The following is a 13101-nucleotide window of genomic DNA, read 5'->3' as shown; positions in this document are numbered from 1 at the left end:
CACAACAGCTGGAGAGCCGCATGTTGCCTTAGACAAAGTCACACTACACAAGTTCCTCTATGGTAAAGGGCCTACATGACCCAAGTGAAGCTTCTGGGTAAAATGTACTTGGACTAACTTAATTTTGGTTTAATTTTGGTCAATTTAAACTAATTAGTTTAAGTATTAAGTGATCTAATACTGTAAGGGAGCATTATTGGGTGGCCTACAAAAAAAAATAAATATTTTTTTTTGGGAAAAAAAAAATAACAGAAAATGTCATATTTTGAAGCACAACCTTGTACCGCAGCCCCTCACCGCCGTAAAACGTGTCCGTGCATGCAGCGTCAGATCTACGTTCTTGTGCACCTGTGATGTCAGCATTTTAGCTTCTTGTTCCAGAAGATCGATCAGAAACTTTCGATAAATATGGCAGCAAAAAAGTAGAACACTCACAGGCCAAGTACACTTTTATAAACGTATTTAATTGTACTCAGAGTTGCATGCTCTGTATAGTTTTTTTTTTAAGAACCTAGAACTGTAAAATAGCAACATTTAATTCTGAATTATTATAATTTTTTCCTGAGTTGTGTAATCTGCAGGGTGGCATAGCCATTCTCCCCTTCCCTAGATGATTTGCTTTTCTCATGCACAATCTTTTTATTTCATTTATTTTTCTCCTCCTTCTAGAATAAGAATTGCGGGAATTCGCGGAATTCAAGGAGTTGTCCGTAAAACCGTGAATGACGAGCTCCGCGCGACAATATGGGAACCGCAGCATATGGATAAAATTGTTCCTTCGTTGCTGTTTAATATGCAGAAGATGGAAGACAATGAAAGGTAGGTGTAAGCACGGGTAGCCTTCGGTGGGCAAATCTTCGTGCTTGGCATTTCAGTATACTGTAACTTTATTTATCTGATAAACTTCCCGGGTGTCAATCAGCTCTTCTTGGCTGGGTCATGTCCCGTGCAACCTTTGCCTGCGCTACTCGTCTTTCTCAACCGAAACATGCGCCTTAGTCGCAAAAGGATTCGACGGGCCGCTTCAGGAAACTGCGCTGATTCATTTTGCCCCGCGACACTTGTACCTCTGTGTGCGATGGAGTCTGAATCTGTATACGAAGTTCTACGAGGCTGCGGCCACAGCTTATTTTCACGCCAAGTTCTTTCGTGTTAGACACCTGGTGCAAGATGAGTCACATGGGGCCTGTTGGCTCACTTCCGCCGAGCGCCTTGCGCCGCATAGAGTATTGAGTCTAGATGTATGAGGACACAACTGTAGCTCGCCCAATCAGCCTTCAGCTGACACAGCCATTTGCTCGTCCTTCTCTAGTCAGGGCTGAGAACACTGCAGTGAATCATCTATTTTTGCTGCCTTATTTCATTGTGATTTTCTATGTCTGAGTAGCGTAGCGAGTGCCGGAGGGAGCCTGTTAAACACTCTGGGCCTGATTCAGACGCTGATGCGATTAGAGCTGCGATTTCGTACGCAGCGCAGCTGCGAAAGTATGCTAATGGCAGCAAAGATCACCCGAGGATAAAGCTACACACCGCTGCCTTCTTACCATCCTGCGACGACGCATACCTGCATAAAGATCGGTAACACTGCCGCAGCCTTGGGAGCTCTTCTGGTACGCAGAGCTGTGTATGCACTCGCGGTGGCTAATGTATGCATGCCCATGTAACGGCGTTCAAATGGACAGGCACGCCTGCGTTTTTCTGACCACCCCCAAACGCTGACAACCTGTCACTCACTCTGTGATGGATTCCTATGTGCGTCCGTAATCGCTGTGCGATCGCTGCGCAAGTGCAGTGCAGCTTATATGCATGTGCAATGGCAAACAATCGCCCGAGTGCTTACATTAACGCCATTGCGTCGGTCTCTGAATCAGGCCCTTTGTCCCTAAAGTGTTGCCTGAGAGTGGTAATGTTCCTTTTTAGAATTGGCATATTTACAGATGTCTACTCATACACCTAGGGGTTTCATTTACTAAAGTGCCGGTTTTTAGGATCTGACATGTACATGTAGAATCTGATTGGTTGTTATGGGCAACATCTCCACTTCTAAAAACCTGCACTATAGTAAATATACCCCCCTACCCTCATTACGCCATGCGGTGTGAGACACCTGGCGTGAGTGAGCTGTGCTGAGTAGTGTAACGACTTTTTCGCTCAAAAGTGCGTCTTAGTCGCAACGCGATGTGATAAAACTGTTCCAGGAGACTGCACTGATTAATTTGATATGCAACGCTGTATATTGTATATCTGTGTGCGAAGTTTGTTCAACCAAGTACGGTATTACTGCCAGATCAAACCAGACAGCATGAACTTTCATTGTTAATAATTAGTGCCAAAAGTGTTAGTGCTCGGGCTCAGTAGTTGGTGCTCGGGCTCAGTAGTTGGTGCTCAGGCTCAGTGGTTGGTGCTCGGGCTCAGTAGTTGGTGCTCGGGCTCAGTAGTTGGTGCTCGGGCTCAGTAGTTGGTGCTCGGGCTCAGTAGTTGGTGCTCGGGCTCAGTAGTTGGTGCTCAGGCTCAATAGCTGGTGCTCAGGCTCAGTGGTTGGTGCTCAGGCTCAGTAGTTAGTGCTCAGGCTCAGTAGCTGGTGCTCGGGCTCAGTAGCTGGTGCTCGGGCTCAGTAGTTGGTGCTCGGGCTCAGTAGTTGGTGCTCGGGCTCAGTAGTTGGTGCTCGGGCTCAGTAGTTGGTGCTCGGGCTCAGTAGTTGGTGCTCGGGCTCAGTAGTTGGTGCTCGGGCTCAGTAGTTGGTGGTGAGGCTAGTGATGGAGCAAGTATCTGCCAGCATGAGCAACGGCGAGTCAGATATACACTGAAGTGCCAAAGTCATGGAATAACAGTATGTAAAGTTAATGTTAGGTGGCGTCACTGTACTGTCTGCCTTGGAAATGCCCAAACCTGCATCAGATGTAATCTGACATCTCGTGAGTTAGTTTGAACATTGGCTAGGCTACTGATGGCAAGGCGATGTGAATTATCGGGGCATGATAGTGGGTGCTCGACGAATGAGACATTCCATTTTCGAAGTTGTGCAGACATTCAACATTCCTCTATCTATGGTGTCACGTGTGTACCGGGAATACTTCATGGAAGGCATTACAATCCACCATGGATAGCACAGTGACTGACCATGGGTTCTTAATGATGATGACCAGCGGTGTCTGGCCAGAATTGTCCATGGTAACAGTCAAGCGACACTGGCTCAAATCACATCCACATACAATGCAGTAGGTACCAGACGCATATCCAGCAGGTCAGTGCAGCGTTCTTTAACTTTCATGGAATATGGGAGCAGAAGACCACCAGAGTGCTCCTGTTAACACTACGACACCGAACACAGCGCCTCACCTGGGCATGTGATGTTGCTTATTGGACCCTGGAGGACTGTGGCAACATGTTGCGTTGCCCGATGAGTCACTGTTCCAGTTGCTTTGGGCTAATGGTAGGGTTCGTGTGTGGCACAGACCCCATGTGGCAATGGACCCCAGTTGTCAACAAGGCACCGTGCAGACTGGTGGTGGTTCCATTATGGTCTTCATGTGACATGGGTTGGGTCCGCTGGTCCGTCTGAACATGTCATTGACCAATTACCACTACGTTGCATTGCTTGATGATCATTTGCAGACCTTCATGGGCTTTATGTACCCCCACAATGATCTAATATTCCTGAATGATCATGCCCCAGGTCATTGCTCCCAGGTTGTCCATAATTGGTTCGAGGAGTATTCTGGAGAGTTGCGATGAATGGTGAGGCCACCACGTTCGCCTTTAGTGTAAACTCGACTAGGGGGGGTTAGAAGCCTAATGATGAATATTGCCCATAGTGACATCATTGGCCGACCTCCTTTCCACACTGAATCAAGTCGGCCTCCACTAGTTTGTTTAGAAATGTCCGTCCCTCCTCACATGTCACACACGGCAGGTTCCGGCCCTGAAATGGGAATTAATATTATTTATATTTGGTGAAAAAATATATATATATTTTTTTTTAGATGAATCATTATTTGTCACAGCTTAGATGTGTATTGTGCCTTTTTTATGTCTGGAGATGAGCTCAGCCTTTTGTTCAGCCTCTGAATGTTCACAAAATAGGAAATGTCATTACAATTCAGTATACGACTCATCTGCACTTATGAAATCCATCGGCGCAGGCTGCATTCTTTTGTCCATATTGAAGTCATACATCAGATTTTTTTCCCCCTGCATCTCTTGTCAGCCATCAAAGACCTTATTCTGAATGCCGCTTATTTTCCACAGCCGCATTGGGCCACCTGCTTCCCCCTCCGTCGTCGGTGATAAAGAGGAGAGCCCCGGCGTCCTGGCTGAGAACTGCTTCAGGGAGCTCCTGGGCCGGGCTGCTTACGGAAACATGAATAACGCCGTTAGGCCAGTGTTTGCGTAAGTATAATACACGTGATGTGTGAGCGTTTTCTAACGCACAACTACCAACAGACTTCTGGCTTTGATCGGTCTAATGCAAATTACAGTAATCGATACTAATAAATGATTGGTTGTTAGGACACAGATAAGCCATTATTCCTGTTATCTCAATTTTATTCATTTCCTTTTCATTTTCCAAAGACCCATAATAAGTGATATGGCCAATCCTGACACTCTGGCCCTGATTCAGAGCCGGACGCTATTTGCGGTCGTTCGTTCACAAAAAAGGGGTGGATATTCAAATGAACCGTTCGCTCTTTGCGGTCTGTTCACGCCTATAAGTCTGAACGAGCGAACAAAACTTGCAGTCGTAATTTTGAAAAAGATGCCCCCTGGCTGCTCGCACCATACGTCATGTCCGCTATTTATTTGATTAATCGAGTACATCGAACAGCGTATGAACTGCTCGCTATTCTTGTGGCTGGTTTTTCCTACCGCTATTTTGCGAGCAGTTCAGACTTTAAAACAACCAAGTGACGTGGTCAATGACGCTGCTCTATTAATTATGCACACCCATAAAACGCCCGTTTTGACCTTTTGGCACGCCTGCGTTCTGATCTCCACTCCCCGTTTTCAAGCACCTTCCCCTGTTACCACCCACATACGCCTCCTCCTGTCACTCAAAATAGCAGGCATTCGCTATATAGCGAACAAACGTTTTTCGGCCGCACTGACTGGTTCGCGCATGCGTATTACAAACCGTACGCATGCGCAGATGTGCGAACATCGCTCGGAACGAGCAAACGGCCGTTTACGAGCGGCTCTGAATGAGGGCCTCTGTTCCATAGTCTGCACCCTAGTGCATGGAAGACCTCTCACCTGGCCTAGGTGACTAGATGTTCCACTTTGGGGGCGATTCAATTCAACGCAAATTGAATAGCGCTGGGAGCGAGCTCCCGGAGCTATTCAATTCAGTGCACTGTGTGGTCGGAGAATGCCGGTTATCGCGGTCATCGCTCCTTAACAAGGGTGTTAAGGCGTGGTAACCGGCATTCTCTGACCAAAGTGCCGGGCGCGCGGCTGTTAGCGCCGCCCTATGCAGAAAAACAGCCGCGCACCCGGCACTTTGGTTGGATTTCTCTTCATATCGCCAGGCCGGTGCGAGAAGAAATCCTTAGCGCGCCCAAACACTGGTCGGATTTCTCTTCGCATCACCAGGGGGGTGCGAGAAGAAATCCTTAGCGTGCCCAAACAGCGCTGTGTATTGAATAGCTTCGGGAGTCCCTCCCGTTGCTATTCAATAGCGCGTTGAATCGAATTCCCCCCTGGACAAACTGCAGCGTCTTATCCTATATTATGTATAAAACCTTTTTATTATTATTTTGTCTGTTAACTTTGCACACACTGTAACTGGGTGTCTGGCTTCAGCCATAAGAAGGCAGCACGGTTAGCGTAATGGTCTGCATGATTGCCTCACAACCCTTAAGTTCATGAGTTCAATTCCTGACCGAGGCATTAGCGGTGTTGAGTTTGTATGTTCTCCCCGAGTTTGTTTCCTCCGGCTGCTCCAGTTTTCTCCCACACTCTCACAATACATACTGGTAGGTTAAATTGGTTACTGACAAAAAAAATAAATCTATGTGACCATGTGACTGGGAATATAGGGCCTGATTTATAGATGGACGCTAATGCCGCTGCCGCATCTGTGTACGCTTTGAATGTACGAAACTATGCAAATGTCTCGGACTCCTAGATTGTATTAAGTCGCCCACCACCGGCTTCGCAAATCTAGGCGTCTGCATACAAAGACGCAGCATTGGTCGCAGAACCTTCAATAATTGGCCTTCCCCGTGGTCACGCAAAATGGGCGCAGAAGCCATGTTTTCTGCGTACGGGATTGCAGTCCCTGTCTCTGGCACACCAATATAATGGTAGCAGCATGCCTGCGTCTTGCCGTCACTCCCTCGTTACCTCCCCCAAATGCTCCCTGACTATCACACTGCGTGAAAATGGTCGCTTCGACTGATGTCGGTAATATGACTTGACGCATTAGCAGTGCGACTTGGACACATGTGCAGACCATCGATAATCGCTCAACTGCCCGTAGAGTGTAAGCTCCACTGGGGCAGAAACTGAAGTGAATGACTGACTGAAATATTCTCTGTGAAGCGCTGCGGAATATGTGTGCGCTATATAAATAACTGTCCATATATAAAAAGCGTGTGACCCTCTTTTAGCTGCAGTCAAAATTAGGGTTATTCATTTGCTGGAAAACTCAGTTTGGTTTATCAGATGTTATTTACCTGAGGTAGCCATGCCCATGCAGCCATGTTTGATTCAGAGTAGGGCGTCCATTTCCCTCTGGAACCCCATCACTGACAGAGAACCTCACTAGACATCCTTAAGGTCTCCCGTCCTCTCACTTCCCCTAATACGGAGGGGAGGAAGCGAGGACGGAGCCTATGTACTTGGCAAGAGTTTTCCGTATTTGTAACACACACAGACACTTGTGAGTGCTTGAAATTTTGTTGTGGAGGTTCTGTGTTTTTTTTTTTTTTTTTATATTGTATTTTTTTTATTATTATTCATTTATAATTGGGCCCACGTGAAAGGAATAGAAGGCCGAATTCAGAGATGTGCGCTAATGCATGTGCGGCTGTGATTTCTTTTGGATTTGCAGCTGCGATAATAATGCAAATGCTAGTTTCAAACTTCCCCTTCTGTAATTACGAGCGCCGGAGATTCCAAGCTCTGAGACGCCCACTTTCAATGTCTGCGGACAGTAGAAATCTACCGGTGAACTCTAACACTCCACCATTGGCGCACCATCAACACTTATGACGCCCTATGGCTGGCACAGTGTCTCTCTTCTGAACTCTTTTCTTCAGGGTCCATAGGGAGTCCACAGGGATACCATAGGGAAATGTGGTTTGAGTGATCCAGACACCAAACAGTTAAACTTTTCAGCTCCCAGGATGCCTCAGGTCCACCTCCACATATACCCTTCCCCTGGCCACAGTCATTCAGTTTTTCGTTTGGTGCGGCAGGATTCAGACCCACCTTTATAACGGGGACAGCACAGACAGTCCCAAGATTTTTATTTTATGTTTTATTTTATTTATTTTTACTTCAGAGCAGGCAGCACTAGGCCTCCTAAAGGACACCTGTATTGCTGCTCCACCTACCCCCCTCCGGCGCCGCAACACCAGTAACCGGATTGGTGATTTCAACGGGCACCAGCTGAGCTTGGCTAGCGGCGATGCTGGGACTCGGGACTGCAGACAGACGCATAGGGACGCAGGCAAGGTGGTTCCCCACTCGCGGGGAACCACGTGGCAGTCCGTACCTCCGGTGGTTGGAGACCTGCCGGAGGTTTCTGTAGTAGGGTGTCCGCTCTCCCACTAGACTACCGGGGCAACTCAGTTTGGCGTCTGTTACAGTGACGGTGACCATGTTATAAGGCCAGCGCACTCAGGAGGTCAGTACAGCATAGGGGAGGTAGGCTCTCCCCGGCAGCCCCTCCCCCAGCTCAGACGCCGATCCAGCTGAGGTTTTCCCGTGTCTGGGTTGCTCCTCCTACCGTCCTCTGTATATGAGACGACCTGTGACCACTATCATTGTTGTGCTGAAGCTGCTGGTCTCAGGAGGTTTGGGTCTAGTCTCCCTGTATACCTCTCCCCAGAGGCCAGGTTATACAGCGCTCAAATCCTACCAAGCCTTGTGTTTTGAGTAGTTGATTCAGGGCCCATAGCAAGTATATTGTATATGCATTGTATGTCATTTTTTTCTAGCTCTGCTGTGTTGTTACTGCCTTTATTGTCTGTACTGTCAGGTATAACTATCACTACTATTTCTTCTCAACCCTTTGCTACAGGTGTGTGGGGAATATTTTTTTTGTTGTTGTTGTTTCTCAAATTGTTCTTCCCATTTATAGTTGCTTGTGAAGGCAGTTACATTTGCACTTATTTATTATGTCTAAGAATGAGGGGAAGCAGGAAGCTGAGGTCCCGGTGCTGGTTTCATGTAAAAGCTATTTGGCAGGCTCGTCCCCTCAGGGGCGGGGTATATGTGGAGGAGGACCTGAGGCATCCTGGGAGTTGAAAGCTTAACTTTTTGATGCCTGGATCACTCCAACCATTTTTCCCCATGGTATCCCTGTGGACCCCATGGACCTCAAAGAAAAAGAGTTAACAAAGGGAAGTCTACCATAACTCTTCTTTTCCCTAAACATAGCCTATGTTGCTGCGGCGTTCAGTGACAATCCCGTAATAGTCCCACAACACGCCCATGAGACAGCCTCCCAGTCACCTCCCAGGGCTCTCCGCCACTAGCTCAAGTGGGAGAGACTCCATACTCAGCAGTGGTTGGGAAGAGATGAGGTCCTTGACAAAAGACAGTTTGGCTAGTGGAGAGTTGAAGTATAGGAAAAATATAAGACCGCAAGTGAACACGACCGTTTCGCAGTGTGGGAACATTTTTTTTCATGCCGGCATTGAACCGGGATGGCAGAGACAGATTAGTTTGGACGAAGGCATGGGATTGGTTGAACAAGGTAACACCTGGTTAGGACAGGCCAAGTCAGTGCGGGCGGAGGGGAGGGATTCCAGCAAGGAGGAGAAGAAGGCTGGGTCAAGGTTGTGACAGTTGGCATCTTATGGTAAACAGATGATCAAGTGGATACATCCCCTTTTAAGCATGGGTCATGCATTGGCTGGCTGAGACACGCCCCCAAAACGGCCTCCACACACCTGCGCTTGCCTTACCACCTCCCCTTCCCCCCCAGGGGCGTTTCTAGAGAGGAGAGGGCCCGTGTGCAGACACGGGCCCCCTCCTCTCTGCCCGGCGGCCCGCAGCACACTGAGCTGTGCGCGCCAAGCGCCGGAGTTATAGACTATGGGCACGAGAGTGTGCCCGGAGTCTATAATGTATGCACAGGTCACCGGGAAAATGGCCACGGCGGCCATTTTCCCTGTACTGCGCATGCGCAAACGACGGGAAAATGACCGCCGCGGCCATTTTCCAGTCGTTTTACAGCGCCAGACCCCCGTGCTGACATGGGACTCTGTAGAGGTAAGTAATATTATGGGTGCAGGGTGTGTGGTGCGGGGCCCGTGATCCCCACACCCCTTGCAGCCATTATAGATACGCCCCCGCTTCACCCAGTTACGTCCTAAAAATACTCCCTGACTGTCAGTCACACAGGGTCAAGGTTCTTCGCTGCGACCGACGCCTGAGATCTAACTTGCTGCATGTGCAATGCAACGCGTGTGTGTAGTATAAAACGTATCCCTCATCTACGCAACACCTCATGTTCCTTATTTCTCCACATTTTACTGTTTTTTTTTTTTGTTTGTTTGTTTTTATAGAAAACAACAACCTAATTATAAATAATTTTCTCATTAATGCACATTAAAACATGTGAATAGAGACCATTATAAGCTTTTTAAGACGGTTATCTATAAAAGTGAAGTTAACCTTAGAAGCCAGTCCATAGCTCATGACTGTTAATTTTCATTGTATTATAGTAATTATGATTTAATTAAAAAAACAAAAACAAAAAAAACAGCGTCATTAATCCTGCAAAATGTTACACAGGGTTTCTTTCATTTGTCATGTCTTTGTTTTTGATTTCTTTTGAATAGACTAAATACAGATGATTCATTTATTTTATACAGATCTGCCCCATCTGTCTAATAAACATTATCCCCCCCCTCCTCCACTCTTTTTAGCTTGTTCATATTTTTCTTTTCAATGCTAAGAAATCAAACTTCCATTTGATTTGGTCTTTTTTTGTGCTATTAATTAGAGGGAAGCTTATTGTTTGGTATATACTATACTTCTCAGCATGAATAAAACACCAAATATGCACTCTGCGAGCTGCGCCGTTAATGAAGCAAGGTTATAATTACGTTCCCATTGTGCCGCGCTCTTGTGTAGCCTTCTGATTAATGGCATTATAACTAGTGCAAAATACCTGTTTTCTTTCACTTACCACAGCTCAGTGTTTTAATAGCCCATGTCCAGTGTATTAGAGGCAGATTTAGGCTTATGTTCTTTTTTGCCTCTCGTACACCGTTCTCTGACTGTGAAACATGCTGGTGCATTTGCGAAAGCACGGACTTTTTAAATCCCAGTGGTGATCACTTACTAGCCCTGACTTTAAAGCATCCCCTTGTGAGCAAGCACTAGCTCTGACGTGTTATAGTGTGATCACTTACTGGATCTGTCTTTAAACATCACAGTGTGAGCACACACTAACTCTGAATTTAAATGTCCAAGTGTGAGTGCACACAAGCCCTGACTTTAAGCACCCCAGTGGAGTTTAAAAAAAAAATAATAATAATTTATTTCCATACATTTCTTAATTTAATGCCTCAAATACTAAGCAGATATTTTAATTTTGTTTTGTGAGCCTTTTTTTTCCCCCCGTAGATTTTCATATATCAGTCTGTACATAGAATATATACTAGCAACATCCATTGTTTCAAACGTTCCCTAAAAACACATTTATTATTCTCCCTTGCCTTCCGGATCTCATCCTAATCTGTCTTCCCTCTCCAATCTTTACCCTTGTATCTCCCAATACCTCACTACTTCCCCTCCCCTTTAGAATGTAAGTTCTCGTGAGCAGGGCCCTCCCTCCTAGAGTTTCTTCCTACCCCCTAGATCCACTACATCAGCCTACTGGGTGTATGTTCGTTATATGCCCACATCTTTAATTATGTGTATTGAACATGTTGCTCTGTTTTAACCAGTTGTTTGTCTTGCTCTGTGCGGCTATATGGAACTTTGCGGCACCTTTATAAATATAGGCTAATGATGACTATAATAATAATACCAGTTGCCTGGATTTTGTTCTACAGCACAGACCGTTCAGGGACCATTGGGAACAAGTCGAGCATTATTGCAGTTTATACAGATGTTTGTTGAGTACCGGAACGTTCCTTTGTCCCCAAAAATAAACATAATGCATAAAGGTCCATGCATTAAACAATCTGAATTGTTCATCCTCCTGATCTAAATTTTATTTTATTTTATTGGCTTATGTGTTTTTCCTATAGTGTTATTATAGTACAGTATTTTTTTTTAACATCAATAATATTTATTAAGAACATTTTTCAAATACAAAAATCCAAACTATTCAAATACAACTTTTTATATATTTAGAAAATGAAAAAAAGAAATAAAATAAAATAGATTTAAAATAAGAAAATGGGGGAAGAGTTTTGGGGGGGGGGGAATAAATAAAACAGAAGATCAATGAACTATGTCAAATAAAAACATCTGGAGACGCAATGAAATACATATACAACATATGGGTAACAAATAGAACAAACTAAAATCCGAATCAGGTATCTTGCTGTGGCAAAGTTTGGGAATCCGGAGTAGGGGGACTAGAAATACGGATCTGTTGAAAGGCACCAGCTCCCTCAGTGATGTAAAGATGCCACCAAGACATACATTTCACCAAAGGAGAATTAGGTGAAGTAGAGTAGAGAACATCATAAGTCTCCATTTCAAAATTATACCTAATTTTTGAAAATAATCAAAATATAAGGGGGGGGGGGGGGTTCGGAGTTTTCCACAATTGGGCCAGTGTAGCTCTAGCTGCCAGCAAAATTTGGCCGGTCAGGTAACATTCACTTTTAGGAATAGAACAAGGACACAAATTAAGCAATGCTAGAACCAGGTTCGGATTAACAATCATACCAAGAACTTTAGACAACAAGTCAAATACCTCAATCCAGAAACCATGAAGGATTGGGCAATCCCAGAAGACATGAAAAATGCTACCCTCCTGCGAACATTGTCTCCAACAGAAATTTGAGCAGGAAGACCACATTTTGTGCAATATGATTGGGGTGAGATGGAGTCTATGGAGTAGTTTAAAATGCATCTCTATATGATTAGTACACATAGACATATGAAACTAATTAGTATAGATACTTTCCCATTGTAGTGGGGTAAAAGTATGCAGCAAATCAAATTCCCGTTGGATTTGCGTTGTAGACTTGTTTATAGGTGTAGACTGTATAACCACATACCAATAAGAAATATCCCCCCTAGAGGTTTGTAAAGATAGTTTACTCAAGATCAATGGAGGAGGTAGGGACAATGCTCTGGGTAATTTATGCATGTCGCGGAGCCAATGGGTTATTTAGAGGTAGGAAGTAGTGGGCTGTAGTGGGGACTCCAAATGTTGTTTGGAGTTGGGAAAAAGACTGTAGAGAGTCACCGAGAAGGAGATCATTTAGAGTAGATACCCCATGGGAGATCCATAAGGTATGGGAGAGATGGGGAATTAAGAAACTCAACGCTTTAATAGATAAGTTTCTAGAGGGCAGACCCCAATCTGCATTACATATGACCGTAGTGTCCCATGCCTTTAGCGCATCCACAATAGCTAGTGGGCAAAACTTAGGAAGGGGCCGGACCTGTTTTGGAAGCCAAAGCAGATCTGTTAGAAGGAATCCCGTCACTCTAGTACGTTCTAGGTCGACCCAGGGCTTGACCCCAGGGGGCAGGACCAGTTGTGGAGATGTGCCAGTATACAGGCTGATTGATATAAGGATAGGTAGGGCAGCTTCAACCCACCATCTCTTTTTGGAAGAGCCATCTTATGCCGTTAACTGTGGGGGCTTGTTTTTCCAAACATATGATGCCATTAATTTTTTTAAACATTGTTAAATAACGGGAAGGAAAAATATAAGGGATAGTTCGAAATAGATA

General features: G+C 45.4%; 1 protein-coding gene across 1 annotated transcript in view; it reads left to right on the top strand.

Annotated features, from left to right (window-relative positions):
- EFR3A (EFR3 homolog A) overlaps positions 1-13101 on the top strand; it is a 198254-nt gene that overhangs the window by 66817 nt on the left and 118336 nt on the right. The window contains exons 7-8 of the mRNA XM_088449716.1: positions 670-819; positions 4249-4389. Of these exons, the coding sequence (XP_088305842.1) occupies positions 670-819; positions 4249-4389 (291 nt within the window). The remainder of the gene's footprint in view (positions 1-669; positions 820-4248; positions 4390-13101) is intronic.

Source organism: Taudactylus pleione, unplaced genomic scaffold (assembly GCF_031769625.1).
Source record: "Taudactylus pleione unplaced genomic scaffold, aTauple2 ptg000493l, whole genome shotgun sequence".
Taxonomy (NCBI): domain Eukaryota; kingdom Metazoa; phylum Chordata; class Amphibia; order Anura; family Myobatrachidae; genus Taudactylus; species Taudactylus pleione.
Note: the sequence above shows the minus strand (reverse complement) of the source record. Positions and strands in the feature narration are given on the sequence as shown.